The sequence below is a fragment of the Ananas comosus genome, linkage group 8 (genome assembly GCF_001540865.1).
Source record: "Ananas comosus cultivar F153 linkage group 8, ASM154086v1, whole genome shotgun sequence".
In the NCBI taxonomy this organism is placed as follows: Eukaryota; Viridiplantae; Streptophyta; class Magnoliopsida; order Poales; family Bromeliaceae; genus Ananas; species Ananas comosus.
In genome coordinates, this window is record NC_033628.1 from 1,141,638 (window position 1) to 1,158,158 (window position 16,521).

A 16,521-nucleotide genomic window follows, 5' to 3' on the forward strand; every position below is an offset into this window, starting at 1 on the left:
TGATTTTGGTATAAGTGATACAATGGGTCGGAATTTATAGGCGTCGTATTAATGTGTTAATTAGTGCCCATGCGCATAAAATGGGCACCTTAATTTTGTGGTGCCGTGGCGTTCGAAATGTTTGAATGTGATGGCCCACGCGCCTGTGCCGTCACGGTTCGGTCGGGTGGGAAACTACTGCACGGCTACCGACGGTTCCCACCGCAAGTGGCAAAAAAGTTTTGTGGTTGATATTCGAGACTTAAGTTCGAATTCTAATTGATTCATATTTTCAGCTAAGGCTTGTGTTTGGGATTGCAGAAAGATTGCGTTACGTGCGACAGGAAGATTGTGTTACGTGTGGTGAGAAAGCACGTTAAAAAAATACCCTATTTGTTTCTGTACGTAATATTGCGTTTCGCATATTGCGATGAATCGGTTATGCGGTCCTATCAGAGAACGCAGAAGTATATCCCTGTATTCATTTTCTTCAACTTCATTTTATCTAATAGCGTCAGATAAATCTCAATATCAAACTAAGTCTAAGTTTATTTCTAAATAAAATAAACGAAGCGGGTAGCATGCTATTTTTCTTTCAAAAAAAAAAAAGAAACTACTGCATGGCTGAATTGAAAAGGCAAAAATATATTAAAACCCCTCTACTATTCGAAAAAATCTACGATATCACACTTATACTACATTATCATAAACAAATTAATTATATTTTTTATTTAAAAAATATAATAATTTTTTTCTATTAATAATGATAGGAGGGGTGAACCCAAAAGAGACAATCCTAATAGTTGGTGATGTCACATCAACGATATAACTTATGCATTCAAGAATTTTTTCAACTATTCGGCGTCTGGATAGAACATTTAATTTTAGATAAAAACAGATAAGAGTCTATCAAAACTATGAAGTAGTTTGAGTTACTTATCTAGCATGTTAAAATTTAAATTTTATTATTTGACATTTTAGTTTATTTAATTAGAGCCGGTCATCGATATTTTGACTTAAAAATTTAAATACGTTATTTATCTTTATATCATGTTTAGTAAGCATACTTCATATAATTTTCGCAACTATAAATTTATTAAAATAATTATCTTAAATTTTAAAATTAAAGCACCATTTACTAATTTAAATTAAATAAATTAAAAAATTGGATAGTAGAATCAAAAATTTGAAAGGTTGAGTAATTGATACAATATTACCCATAGTTCAAATAAATTTTGTATATTTTTACTTTATTTTTTTTAGTAAATTTTATTGTTTTACTTTTATTTATATCAAATTATTTTTTTTATTATCTAAATGACCGAGTAAGTAAACAATATTTGCATTTATTTAAATATGAAACAACGGATGAGAATCCAATTCTCTTAATGCATCAACTTCGAATATTTAACCATCTAGTCGAGAGCATCGACTTCGACTATCGTACATATTAGCTCTTGGATGAAGGGATGTGAGGTTAGAATTGATAGTGATTCCCTAAAGTTCAGTGGATAATTGGTTGAATAGTATAATCTAATGAGTGAAAATGATTTAAGGAGTAAATCTAACGGTTGAAAACTCGATAATACTAAACGCTTAGGGTCTGTTTGTTTGTACGAAAGTGGGATGAAAGTGGGAAGGGGGAAGTAATTTTCGGTGAAAACTAATCACTTCCGTTGTTTGTTTCACCGTAATTTTATTACGCCCGAAAGTCCAGTTCACCCAAAAAGGTGAAATTGACTTCGCCCTCCCACGGGGGCGAAGTCAATTTCGGTAAAGTTGAAAATAAAGCAAGAGTGGGTAATGTGTTAGGTAAGTTTTAATATATTTTGGTTAGGTAAGTTTTAATATATTTTTTGTTTAATTTGTATATTTAGAAAATGATGAAAAATAAATTTGTTAAATGTTAATAATTTTTTAACTTTAGAATTTTATTTGTTGCATTATTATAATTTATATGCAAACAAATAATATAATTTTTTAAAATTTTATTTTATAATTATACATATATATATATTATGAATAGGCTATCTAATTGCTTTGATAGCACCAAGTCATTGTGTGCTACCAACGTTTTTGGCTATTGGATTAAGAGGATGTGCGGTTAGGATGATGTGGCCCTCCATAGAGTTGAGTGGTGGTTGCTTGAAATTAGTATGATCTAACGGAGTGAAAATAATGGAAAATGGTAGATCTAACGCGGAAAATTTGGTTAGGCACCACGGTGCTTCGTGCTATTAATGCCATAGCAGCCAGAACTCTATATATATATATATATATATATATATATATATATATATAAAATTATATACATATATAATTATATTAATTTTTATTTATTATAATTTATTATTAACTATAAGTTACAAAATAGATAATAATTTCACTTCGGAGGTAACTATACCAGGGGTGGAGATATACACTTTTTATGTCATCTACTTTCTACCAAACAAACAACAGAACTCACAGAACTGCACTTCTACAGTTAGAAACAAACAGCAGAAGTGAACTAATTTTTACCCCAACTCCACTTCAACTCCAAGTCGACTTCCACCCCAAGTCTACTTACGTCGAAACAAACATGCCCTTAGTACTATAGATAGTATAGTAACTGGACTCTCTCTCTCTATGTATATAATTTAATACAAAAAAACATACGTGATAAAACTGGTGTGAAGAAAATGTCCCTTGAATGAGGAAGGTATACAAGTTATGCCTACTTTGAAGTGTAGAGGTAGTATTGTTTGTACTTGCATCAACTATTAACTAGTTGAAATAGAACTTTTTTTTTTTTTTTGACGGGCAATGTTTTCAACTTTTGCTTATATTAATCTAAATTATTTTTATTGACAAAAATTTTATTACTCAAAAAGTTGATCCAATAAAAAATATTATCATTTAGCCTAAGTACGAAACTCAAATTCATAATCTCTCAAAATAAAGAGGGCTTAGAACTGACTTTAAACTATATAACCCAAAATAATCGGTCTCGTACAAAACAATTTGAGTGAGTTAAGATTACCAGCTGATGAAATCATTTAGTTTATTTTTTAAAAAATGAACTTAACTAAAAATATGAGACAATTAGGCTTCAAACATGGATTTTGAATACTAATTATTAAGTCTATGTTCGGTAGCCGAGGAAATCGTTGATCTTACCAACATCTATCAGGTAAGCAGGTAAACATCTCATGATAACTCTCACATTAATGTCGAAAATAACTTAAACTAAAAGAAATTAATATTAAGATGTCAATATTTTACAGATCTCATAATATAGTTTACAATTTGGAAAATATACTTTCCTAGTGTAATAGAGCATATAATATAGATGTTTTATATTTTTACTTTTCTTGTTCATGAAAACAGCCACCTATATCAAATGGATAAGATAAGCCTAGTACATAATAGCTCTATCTCATACAGTCATACTATAACCATATATATAAATATATATTTTGTTTAATGAAATTGATGTTTTGATTATTCATGTATAAATAATAATTTTTTAAAAAATAATGACTTTTCACATGCTAGCTTTTTAAAGGTTATACTTTTATAATTAGGTTAATTGCGTATAGGTCCCTATAAATATAGTGAATTACAAATATATTCCTGTAAAGTTTAATTTTTTTTTTTGATAGATAGATAGTATGCTACCCGCTTCGTTTATTTTATTTAGAAATAAACTTAGCCGGAAATGTGAATCAACTAGGATTCGAACTTGGGACCTTGGGTACCAACCATTAAGCCCTTTGCCACTTGCTCTAGGAACAGTCGGTAATTTCATTTGTTATCATTACAAAAGTTCTAATATTTTCAAATATGTTCCTGTTGTTAGATTCTGTCAGAAAAATTTAGTTAATCATAGGTTAAACACTTAGGGCATGTTTGGTTCATCCATTTTGGATATGGAATGGGAATCGGTTTGATCAAATCCGGTTAATTTTGTTTGGTTCGTAGAAATCGGTTTGGGATTCCTATTCCAGACTGGAATGGGAATGGCCCATAAACTTTCAACTTGATTCCGATCTTTTAGACCGGATTGAAATTTCATTTCCGAAGCCTACTAAGTTCTCGAGGCCCATGCAACCATCTCACTCTTCTTTCCTGTATACATATAATCTTTTCACCCCTCTCTCATAAAAAAAAAAAACACTTATCCTCTCTCAAAACCCTATCCCTAACTCACATCAATAAAAGTTTTTAAAAATAAATTTAATATTTTTTTGGAAAAATTATTAGAGAATAGTATTATATTTTTCATAAATTTTAAATAATATAAAATTATATTTGAGAGTAAAATTAGTATTATGATATTCTATAATTTTTTAGTTTATACGAATCAAACAATGGAATGTGAATAACTCATTTAAATTTTCAATCCACAAATGAACCAAACGTCTTGGGGGAGTGAACCAATCCAATTACCATTCCAATTCATTCCCATTTCATTATCCATTTCAATTCCACCCTTGAGCCAAACAAGTCCTTAACCTTGATTAATTTATGAGATAACTTGATATTTTTATCCTTCTTATATTATACTGCTTTAACTTTTGTAGGGATATATTTGTGTTGGCAAAATTGATATTTTACTTATTTATTGTTAAAATATAAATAATTTTCTAATATTAACAAACCAAAATAATATATTTGAAAATATTAAAACTTTTGTAAGGACAGCACTATATTGTAAGAGATCTATATATATTTAACTCGATATAGTGTAGATTGGATAATAAAGGTAAAATTTTGAAAGATTGGATAATCATCGAGAAATCTATAATAGTCCAGATAAAATTTATACTTCTTTATCGTCCAAAATAAAAACAAAAAAAATGAAATAAAATCCATACATATATTAAAAAAAAAAAAAAAAGGGAAGAAGAAGAAAGAAAATGTAAGTGTTCTCTTTATTTCGTGCGTCCCACTTCCCGCGCCCGGATACTTCGCCGGCCCGTTGCCGAGCCGGGCCTTTCACTGCTCGAGTCGTAATTACATCCGTACGGCGTCCGCTCGTGTTTTTTTTGATGTTCTTGCTACGACCGCCCGTCGCCCTCCTCCTCTCTCTCAAATGCTCTCCTTCTCCTCCTCCTCCTCCACCACTCCCCTCCTCCTCCTCCTCCTCCATCCTCTCCCTCCCTTTCCTCTACCCCAAAACCCTAAACCCTAATCCCCTCCCCCTCCTCCTCCTCTCCTGCTCCTGCTCCTGCTCCTCCTCCTCCTCCGCTTCCCCCCGCCGCCGCCGCCGCCGCTCCGCCGCCGATTCCGCCATGTCCTCCTCCTCCTCCGGGAAGCGCAGCGTCGCCGACGTCCTCATGGGGGCCGCGCGCGCCGCCGCGGAGAAGAAGGCCAAGAAGAGCTCCCAACCCCGGCCTCAGCCGCAGGAGCCCTCTCCCTACTCCCCTAAGAAGCCCAAAACCCTAGTACCGCAACCCGACGATGGGAAGGATCAGAAGGCGCCGGAGGAGAGGAACCCGATCGTCGAGCTCAAGAAGAAGGGCCAGGATTTCGATCCCAAGGCCGCCGCTTCGTGGAAGCCCGGGGACCCCGTCCCCTTCCTCTTCCTCGCCCGCGCCCTTGAGCTGATCTCGAATGAGTCGGGCCGGATCGCCATTACGGAGATCCTCTCTAATGTGTTCCGGACGGTCATGGCTACCACGCCCGGGGATCTTCTTCCGACGGTGTACCTCTCCGCCAATAGAATTGCGCCGCCACACGAGGGCATTGAGCTCGGTATCGGGGACGCGTCGCTGATCAAGGCGCTTGCGGAGGCTTATGGTAGGAAGGAGGAGCAGGTCAAGAAGCAGCATAAGGTAGAAGACGAAGGAAAAGAGTTCTTCCTTTTTTTTTTTTTTTTTTAAAAAAGGATGACATTGTGTTGTTTCAATGGCAGGAATTGGGTGACTTAGGGCTGGTTGCGAAGGAAAGCCGCTCATCTCAGAAAGTGATGTTCAAACCGAAACCCTTGACGATTTCTAAAGTGTTGGATATATTCCGTGCAATCGCAAAGGTTAGACCTTTCCTTGTGTTCTTGTGATAGAGAGGAATCATAATGCAAAACTGTGTTAAATCCCGACCTATTTAAGAAGCTTTGTAAGAATGTGTACTTCTTGAATTGATTGTCCAGTGAGTTTAATGAGTCTGTCTCATAGATTTCTAAGAAAATATTTTTTTGAATAGATAAATGAACGATCAGTGGAAAGCAGAAGCGCTTAAACTTGCCTGTCTTTATAACAGGAAATAAGATGTCAAGAACTATGTAGGTTATTTTTTTTTCTTTTCTTTTCCTTATCAATTCTATTGGGGGCAAGTGGTGGGTGGGGAAATGTATCGCGAAAGATGAAGAATTGATTGTCTAAAATTCAGCTAAAATGTGGATGATGGAGTGAAACTGTGACATTGCACATATTATTTCAGTGCAATTGATTTATGCAGAAGATAGAAGGCATCATGCTGTATATCATCCAATTTGCAATTTTAGCCCTTGAATTATGATTGAGAGATGCATCATTTACCCGAAGAGTTTATTTAAGATTTATGATATTATGCTTCTGTTTTGTTTTTATAGGAAAGTGGGAAGGACAGTCAAGACAAGAAAAGAAACCATATAAAAGGACTTCTTGTTGCAGCAACTGATTGTGAGCCTCAGTACCTCATTCGTCTTCTCCAGGTAGTACCAAGCAGATTTACGTAAGATCCTTTTTCCTTCCGTATATTGATTTGTTGCATCTGCAGTCAAAAATGCGGATTGGTTTGGCAGAGAAAACCGTCTTGGTAGCCCTTGGACAGGCTGCTGTCTATTCTGATGCATGCCCTGCTCCACCAGTAAAAATTCAATCTCCTCTAGAAGTGGTTGGTTGTTTTCTGGATATCCTATGTCTTCAATCGCATCTATTCACTAGTTACATTTCATATCTGCTGTAACATAGTAATGAGACATTAGGCTTTTTGACACTCTATAACATTTTTTTAAAATATTTTTTGATCGTGTCCACATCTTGTTTATCTGAAGGCTGCAAAAATAATCAAACAAGTATATTCAGTTCTTCCCGACTATGATAAAATTGTCCCTGCTCTTCTTCAAGAGGGTGTGTGGAAACTGCCAGAGGTATGCAATTTTTCTTTGGGTGTGCCAGTTGGACCTATGCTGGCAAAACCAACAAAAGCTGTGTCAGAGATCCTTGATAAGTTCCAGGGTTTGGAGTTCACTTGTGAGTATAAGTATGATGGTGAGCGTGCTCAGGTATAGCTAATTACTTAAAGTTGCTGTAGATAATCGATTCATCTATCACATTATTTACGCCTAATGTGTTTCAAATGAAGATACATTATATGGAAGATGGATCTGTTGAGATCTACAGTCGAAACGCTGAAAGAAATACTGGAAAATACCCAGATGTTGTCAATGCAGTGTCAAGGTATTGTTGGTTGATAGATTTTACTGGTATCTTTGATGTGGGCATCGGGAATTAATTTTTTTCTTGGGGGCATTGTAGAAAGCCTGCGTAGCCAGGTATTTCTTTTAGAGCCCTATAGTGAATGTAAGAGGAGAGTTTAAATCAGTTATTTCGGCAAAGTCATAAAGATGCAAAATAGTTTTAGCATTTTCCTTCAGGGGGAACCTGTTACCAGAGTTTGGTTGTTAATCATCTTGGTTTTCTAGTTTCTTTTTCCTTTCTTTTCAATTTACTATGTGTCCTATCAACTGCGGACGTAGTGCCTACAGAAGTTTTTATTGCATACTTAGTCTGAGTGATATCATCTTGCTTTTGATCTTTTGAAGAAAGAACAAATTAAATAATTAGACAGATATTAAAAGATACCAAATGTCTTGCAATTTTGCCACTCTATCGGAGGGCAATCAAAGAATAGACCTCTTAATGTTATGAGTTTGTGACGAGCTTGGGATTAAGTTGTTGGATCTCATTAATTTTGATCATTAGCTTGCATAGTTGGTCCATTAAATCTGCATGTATCTTGATGTTTTCTTTCTTTTGTTGCCTTCTGCAATTATTATTACTTAGTATTATTGAATGAAACGTGAACTTGTCCAATGTACCTGGATTTTATAATATTAATGTATTCAGTAATAAGTTTGTTTTGGCATCTGAATGCAGATTCAAGAAGGCTACTGTGAAATCGTTTGTGTTGGATTGTGAGATTGTTGCTTTTGATCGTGAGAAGAAGAAAATTTTACCGTTTCAGGTTTGATATATTGTTAATATGCATGCAAATTTGAATTAAATTTTGTTTAGTATGCAGTTTTCTTACTTCCAAATCTCCTTTTATAACTTCAGCCTGGGGGATTTATTTACTCTCTTGTGCATGTTATTCTTGTTATTTGATGAGTAAACTTTTTGCATAACCAGCCCCTTCCCCTTTTAGCATGGTTCCGGAAGAAAATTGAATTACTCTCTGATTTTCTTAAAGAACAGCAGTCTTGTATGCTGTTGTCCAGTTGCTATAGAGCCCTTTACTTCTTGCAGGTTCTTAGTACACGAGCTCGCAAGGGAGTTGTCATAAGTGACATAAAAGTTGCAGTCTGTACCTTTGGCTTTGACATTTTATACATTAATGGCCAACCACTTCTCCAAGAGCAACTCAAAGTTCGTCGGGAGGTATCGTAATTCCTTGTTTTCTGGAGGACACTTGTAGAGTACTTCAGCAATTTCTAGAGAGTTTCTCTAGCTTTGTTTTATCTCGTGTCATTTTTTTCTTTCATTTGTCCTATGATTCATGATAGATTTGGCATATAATATAATATGGTTGTTTGTAGCTTGAACAGTTATCAGACTAATATAAAAGGCTGTGTTAGTCCTCATGGTTTGGAATCCAAGTTTCATATATACCATATTTGTCCATGTCTCAAGCATGATATGGTATTGAGTTTGGATTTGGTGTATTTGAGAGATAAATTTAAGTTCAAGCTCCATATCCTTCCAGACAATGAAAACCTTTTAACCTGGTTATTGTTTCTTTGTAAAATCTTTCCTTTGATTTGTGAGCCTGGTCTTGTTTTCGTATTTTAGCAGTTGTGTAGTTTTTAATTTTGAGCAGCTATCATCAGCAATCTATATTGGCTGCATTATTTGCATGTCATCTTATAATGCATGTCTGCTTTATTCTGTGATGCTGATCTTTCAGAAAAGATATAAGTAATATTATCTTGTTCATGAAAAGTTGTGTTCTTTATTTTGGAATGGTAATATGTCATCGTCACTTTTCTATATGATATGTTCTTACGCAGCATCTTTATAACTCTTTTGAGGAGGTACCAGGAGTTTTTCAATTTGCAACTGCTATAACCTCAAATGACCTTGAGGAAATACAGAAGTTTCTTGAGACAGCTGTAAACTCCAGGTAGAGATTATTTTCCTGAATCTCCTGATGATATTTTCTGTAATAATCGACTAACTTTAGTGTTCTCTTTTTATTCTTCATTGCTGTATGTGTATTGATATCTCTTCTTTGTAATTTATTTACTTTTGTGGGAGAAGCAAAGAAATGTTTGAATTTTATTGAGTTTTTCCTAGAGAACAAAAAGAAGGCTAAATTACAGAAAACCTCCATGTAAAATACCCGCTTTTTTACTTTCCCTTTTTGAGTTTCAAAAACATACATTTTACCTCCTCAAAATTTCAAGTTGATGCATTTAGCCTCCCTCCATTTGGGTTTTGTCACTATTTTGTCCATTTTTTTAATAATTTATACTGAAAATACCTTTAAAAATGATAGGAATACATTAAAAATTTATTTTTTTCTTATAAAATAAATAAGGGCAATTTGGTCATTTTGTTCTCTTCATTAATGCCATAACCCCCTGAAAACATTTCTGAAATTTTAAGGGGCAAAATGTAGGTTTTTAAAAGTCAGGGGAGAAAACTGAAATAGCGGGTATTTACAAGGAGTTTTCTATATTTTAGCCTAAAAAGAATGCATTTCAGGAAAATATATAGTTGTCTATTGGTGATTTAAGTTTGAGTACTTATCCTGTTATGCAAATCAGATGCACAAAAAATTAAAGGATGCGGTTAAATTATGTGCAACAACCGTTTTATCACTAAAGCTTGATTTATCAAAGAATGGTATTTCTATATTTTATACCCAACACTCACCTTAATACGACGGCGAGCAGAAATAAAAAGGCTTTTCAGACATCATTATACGTCAAAAGTGCTTAATGAATTCGTTCTTAAAAGCATCTTTCATTCCCCTTTTTTTAAACTAAATAAAATTAGAGCAAAACGTGGGATATAAACACCCGTTTAAAAACCATCCTTATCTTAGGTGGTGTGATGTTGAAGGCTCAAGAGATTAATTGGTCTAAGTATCAGATTGATATTGAGGATGCGATGACAGTGTCAGCGCTAGCCGCACGTTGACTCAATAATGATTCTACTACTTTCATGGCAATGTATGCATCCTTTTGATGAATAAAGTTGGCGCATGTTGAGGATTGAGTCTTTCGCCTATCCCTCTTTACAGTGGGTATACTTAGAGCTTAAGAATTTTTTGATATCCCCTAGATGTGAACTTAAATTAAGTGGGGAGGAAATTAAATGAGACCTGGGGCCTGGTAGAATTCAATCTTAGAATCTCCAGCTTGGATGCGATGTTTATTGTTTATCTCTAAAAACTTAAAGTACCAGAGAATGGTGTTTTTATATTTATACGGAACAGATCTCAACATGTGTATAATATAACCATGTATTGCAAGAGAGGGCTGAACTTTGATGAAAGACAATATTTATTGGATGTGATTGATATAGAGACATATACCCTCAAACTGAGAGATTTTGTCGGTCACGTCTATATTCATAGCTTGTGTGCAATTTTCTTAGTTAGATTTGGAATTATAAACTCAAGGTCACTAAGCTAGTCCTTATGAGATGTACAGAAAATGACCATCATATATTGATATCTAGGAGGGAGTTGGAAGATAATTCCTAAAGATTCAGTAGCTGGATTAAGCTTTACTGTACTGTTGGAGAAATTATGGAAAGGGTGTAATATATGAAAAATGGTAGATAGTAACAAAAGATAAATTGGGTGCAATATAGTTCATATGCATATAAAAACACTTTTATGATTGTCAGTTCTATTACATTTTTTGCATCGCAATTGACTATTGCTTTCGTGTTATCTCTTTTGTTGGAAATTAAAGTACTGTACCTTACTGCCTTTGAAGGTTTGTTGCACATCTCTGATTTTCATTGTTTTTATGTTTTTGTGTACCCCCTATGCATGGCTTCCTTCGTACTAGCTCTTATATCGTAACATATGTGAAGTTGTGAAGGATTAATTATCAAGACACTGGATAGAGATGCTACGTACGAGCCATCAAAGCGATCCAATAACTGGTTGAAGTTGAAGAAAGACTACATGGACAGGTGGTGAAAAAATACGTATTCTAAATTATCTCTGATATTAAGTTAGTTGATATATTCGGGCTAGGTTGCTTCACATATAATATATTTCTGGAGGATAACTTTCATTTCCGAATTGATCAGTCTTAACAGTTTTAATCAGAACAGTATTGTATGGTGGCAGGCTACCTGTGAGATTCTGTATCAAAACTAAGCAACTATTGTTGAATCTCATCCAATATGGTTTGATTGTGGTTTGTTTGACCTTTATCCTTGTTGGCAAGCATATGTTGTTGCTTTAGAGAATCCCTAAATTGTGAATTATGATTTTCATCCTTGTTTGCAAATTGACCTTTGTTTTATCTTCCCTCGTTCTACCACCTGCTGCTTGATACTTAGGGATAATAGGCCCTTCCAATTCACCACCAGTATACTGCAGTTTTAATATATTTCTTCACTGGTAATGTATTTCTTTGGCATGGCTGTCTAAATATTAGTGATTTAATGCAGCATTGGCGACTCACTAGATTTGGTTCCTATTGCTGCATTTCATGGCCGGGGAAAACGGACAGGTAAAAGTTTGGGATATTACTATTTCACTTATTATTTGGTGCTTTCTTGTGTGCTTTGTCCTGTTTATCAATTGAAAGCTTACCGTTACTTGTTCAAGTGTGGCTAATACCGTGTTTGTCTACAGGTGTCTATGGTTCCTTTCTCCTTGCTTGCTATGATGAACACAATGAAGAATATCAAACAATTTGTAATATAGGTAAGCGTATTCTTTTTCACATATACTCAAATCAGATTGAAGCTAATGTGTTCATAATATATGTATTCTCACTGCTTTTTAGGTACTGGATTTTCCGAAGCGCAGCTTGAAGAGCGTTCTGCAAGTCTTCGGAGCAAAGTGATCTCAAAGCCAAAGGTAATAATCAATTCCTAATTCCTGTTCTTGGATGTTTGATTAACTGGCCTTCTCTTTCTCGTGTGCTTTATGTTTCATTAATATGTCTTATGTTTTCTTCTTTCCAGCCATACTACAGATATGCTGATACAATGAATCCAGATGTATGGTTTGAGCCAGCGGAGGTAAATTCTTGTCCTACATTATTTGGCTTGCATGTTTGGTTTCTGTTCAACATTGCAACCTTATTGTGCAATTACTCCTTGCCCACCTTTGTCATTACTTATTTAGCATTTTTGTGCCGCTTGTATTGTGCTGATTCAATATCAGCATGTTAACCCCCACCATGCTGATGGCACAACACAAAAACCCTCTTTTCTTCAATTATTTCAAACAAAAGAGTCCAGAAATCTAATTGATGCTTTTTCATTGTACCATTCACATATTTGGAATTTTGGATGATCGAATCTGAGGAAATCAAGGGTTGATTTGGGGGCAAATTGATTCCTCTTTTGTAACCCTCAATTTCATTAACTGCATTATACAATAAACGAAGCCCGGATGAGGGCTTATTTTCCTGCTACGTGTCTCTTATTCAGCCTTTTGTAGATGTGCAGTCTCTTTCAGATACTAACAAAATGTGATGAAATTAGTGTGCAGTCTGCTATATTGAATTTCAGCGACATGTTTACTTTTGAAACAGGTTTGGGAAGTGAAAGCTGCAGATTTAAGCATTAGTCCGGTTCACCGTGCTGCTAATGGCACTGTAGACGCAAATAAGGTTATCCAGCCTTTGTGAAATCTTTTGTCAACTCCTGAGCCTTCTTTCGTCAATCATCCTTCAATATTTCAAATGATAGTCCTTTTGATGATGTATTATCTGATCATACCTTTTTTTAAAATTTTGCTTGTGCATTACATTTAACAGGGTATTTCTCTTCGATTTCCCCGGTTAATACGTGTGCGAGATGATAAATCTCCAGAACAAGCCACAACATCTGATCAGGTAGAGGATGCTAATATCTTTCAAAATCTAGTTCTTGGTGATTTCCAGCTCTCTTTCTTGGATTCTTCTTACAGTTCTTGATTCAAAATTCTTTAGGTTGCTGACATGTATCGTGCTCAAAAGATTAACCATGCTAACAATCAAGAGGAAGACGACGATGACTGATATATTGCAGAGTTTACTGTTATTTGAACAGTAATGTTCATTGAGGTTTGCTATTTCATTTATCTGTTGTATGAACAATATGCTACTGTTATATATATATATATATATATATAGAGTCCGGCTACTATGCTATTAATAGCACGAAGCACTTGGTGCTACCAAATTTTCCGCCGTTAAATCTATCCTTTTGATCATTTTCACCCGTTAGATCATACTATTCAACCAACCACCCACTCAATAGTATATATGGGGATAATTGCCTATATATCCCTCAAAACTTCGAAAATATCTCATTTGCTCTTACTTTTTTTTTCCCTTTCCAATATATCCCCCATATGTTCCTCCGTTATTCTAAAATACCCCTACAGTTATCACCCGTTAAGTTAATTTGGGTTAAACGTGAGTTAAATATCTACCAAAGATAAAAAAAAAAAATTATGCCCTTAACTTAAGAGCAAATAAGAAATGTTAGTGATGGTAGAAGGGTATATTTGAAATGGCAAAATAGTAATTTCACAGAGATAACAGTTATAGCTAACAGTTTATTAAAAGAATTTAACTCTAGGGGTATATTTGAAATAGGTTGGAACATAAAAAAGGTATTTTCAATATTAGCCTTCTAAGAGGGATAAATCAGAAAGTCGAGAACTTTTCAGGGATATATAAGCAATTGTCTCTATACATAGACATAGAGTACGTCTCCTGTTCTTATATATATATATATATATATATATAGAGAGAGAGAGAGAGAGAGAGAGAGAGAGAGAGAGAGAGTTCGGCTGGGATACTATTGATAGCACTAAGCGCTTGGTGCTATCAAGTTTTCCGCCATTAAATTTAGCCCTTTGATTATTTTCACCCGTTAGATTATACTATTCAACCAACAACTTAATTCTAGGGGATCCACATCATCCTAACTGTATATTTCTTTATCTAAGTGCCGAAAACCTAATAGCATCGATAGCTTAGTGCTATTGGTAGTATTCCAACCTAGTTCTCTCTCTCTCTCTTTCTCTCTCCCTCTCTCTCTCTCTCTCTCTCTCTCTCTCTCTCTCTCTATATATATATATATATATATATATATATATAGAGTACGTCTCCTGTACTTTCGGAAGCAGAGAAGCCTTCGTGCTTATAATTAGTTTTCGATGAGAAGATATCCTATTCAATGATGGGCTTCGTTAAGCATTATCTACTGTGTTAGAACTATTTAGGAATCAAATTTTATAATTTTTCGATATCATTTACCAAGTGATTCAAGGGTCTCAAAAATGACTAATTTAATCGCCGTTGTGACATGATACATTTGTAAGTTCAATGGTGTAGAGCAATCCAAATTAGATGAATTTTAATAGAAAATTCTACTTACCAAGATCAATATTTCAAATTTGAAATTTAAGTTTTTTACCACTTTTTTATTTGATTTTTATTTTCATCATTTCATTTTGAGGCTATTAGTTCACTAGGCAAACAAAGTAAAAATTTATGAAATTTGATTTCTAAATTCTAAATAGCTTCAACATAGTTATCATATTTAACAGAATCGATCGCGGAATCAGATGTTCCATCATCGAAAACAACTTAGAAGTACGGAAGCCTTCATACTTTCGAAAGCACCGGAGCCTAGCTCTTTCTCTCTCTCTCTCTCTATATATATATATATATATAGAGAGAGAGAGAGAGAGAGAGAGAGAGAGAGAGAGAGAGAGAGAGAGAGAGAGAGAGAGAGAACTAGGTTGGAATACTACCAATAGCACTAAGCTATCGGTGCTATTAGNCTCAAAATCAACGGCTGAAAATAAAAATCTTACAAAATATGATGATGTGACATTAAAATTTTAGATCAAAGTTATTGATCTTGTTTTATATGGTATAAAAAAATTTTTATCAAAATTTCATATGATTTGGATATTTCTACACCGTTAAACTTGCAACCGGCTTACCACGGCTATTAAAATTATTGATTTTGAGCCCCTTCGATCACTAGGCAAATGATATCGAAAAATAACAAAATTTATTTTCTAGTTACTTCAAATCCTCTAGATCAACTCTAACGAAGCCGATCGTCGATTCGAAAGTCCGAACATCTAAAACAACTTGGAAGCACTGAGCCCTCCGTGCTTCCATAAGCATACCAGCCCACTCTATATATATATATATATTTGTATTCTATCTTCCTCTCGCTGCTAATTGCAACATTTCTTAGGTTATGTTCCTGGGCACGCTGAACCTCCCATGGTTATTTCACCCGCTGTATGCAAGAAAAAACCTGCTCTCAGTAGCAGATTAAAATCAGACCGGTCAGACCTGTAAGCAGGTGAATTTACTCCCTTTGCCAGTCCCGTTAGCTTCTGGAACATACAAATCGATGACACAGTGGGAAATTAGATTGAAAGCTTCTGATGTGTCGTAGTTTGCCGTATATCTTTACGGCTCAGATAATTAAGCATTCAAGAGTGCCTGTAGCTATTTAAAGCCTTGTTGCTTTTCTTTGATGAGAGTAATGTGAATGCAGGGTACTTAATTACTTTGCTGATTCGTAATACCTAGTCGTGCCTTCTAGGTCTAACAATTTGCTAGGCTTCATCCTCTTTAGCCAAGAAGCCTTTTTTGTTCACTCCGGTGAGGATACTGTTTGTAGTCTCCGAGAAGGATATTATGCCTTATTATCGTGGAGCAGGATTGTGCTTCACTTCGGCACTGTATGTTGGTATGTTCGATATCTCCTGTATCTTGTGTGTCACTCTTTAGAAAAACCAAATTTCAATTCCATATCTTATATGGCGAAAAAGGCTCAATAAGCAGTTTTGTTAAATGAACTGCTTGTTATTGCATGGGTTATGACGGGTTCTCTCCTTTCTGGAGTGGCACCCTATGTACAGTGTTTCTGTTCACAGGTTTCGCTGCCTCCATTTTATCTTTCTTAGACTTTTCTGATGGCGCACAAATTTGATTTTGTCCACTTAGCAGATACATTTAATCAATGGCATATTGATCCCTGTTGTGATTGTTTATTTTATAGCGCATATCTAAATTGCTTATGTTTAATTAACTTCAGTAGCTCTTTCGTGATCAGTTAAGGGGAAAATTATTTT

The 16,521-nt window shown here is 34.9% G+C and overlaps 1 protein-coding gene across 3 annotated transcripts; it reads left to right on the top strand.

Moving 5' to 3' along the window:
* Nucleotides 4,884–16,241, top strand: LOC109714195 (DNA ligase 1). 3 transcript variants are annotated; one of them, XR_002217258.1, is made up of 19 exons: nucleotides 4,884–5,798; nucleotides 5,879–5,995; nucleotides 6,554–6,655; nucleotides 6,721–6,837; nucleotides 6,998–7,228; nucleotides 7,309–7,403; nucleotides 8,103–8,190; nucleotides 8,472–8,603; nucleotides 9,233–9,345; nucleotides 11,274–11,375; nucleotides 11,862–11,923; nucleotides 12,049–12,120; nucleotides 12,203–12,276; nucleotides 12,384–12,440; nucleotides 12,959–13,036; nucleotides 13,184–13,261; nucleotides 13,358–13,471; nucleotides 15,633–15,743; nucleotides 15,942–16,241. XR_002217258.1 is itself a non-coding variant. In XM_020238690.1 (18 exons), the coding sequence occupies exons 1-17, from the start codon at nucleotides 5,013–5,015 to the stop codon at nucleotides 13,424–13,426; spliced, it is 2,373 nt and encodes a 790-aa protein (XP_020094279.1). In that variant the 5' UTR covers nucleotides 4,884–5,012; the 3' UTR covers nucleotides 13,427–13,471; nucleotides 15,633–16,241. The 3 variants fall into 3 exon arrangements, 1 of the variants encoding a protein (XP_020094279.1); XR_002217259.1 differs by having other exon boundaries at nucleotides 15,990–16,241; XM_020238690.1 differs by having other exon boundaries at nucleotides 15,633–16,241.

Excerpts from the sequence above, each read along its gene's own strand:
- LOC109714195 (XM_020238690.1), top strand. The coding sequence starts at position 5,013 with ATGTTCTTGCTACGACCGCCCGTCGCCCTCCTCCTCTCTCTCAAATGC. Across the intron at positions 9,346-11,273 it reads GAGACAGCTGTAAACTCCAG|TTGTGAAGGATTAATTATCA; the intron begins GTAGAGATTATT and ends ACATATGTGAAG. Across the intron at positions 11,376-11,861 it reads AAGAAAGACTACATGGACAG|CATTGGCGACTCACTAGATT; the intron begins GTGGTGAAAAAA and ends GATTTAATGCAG.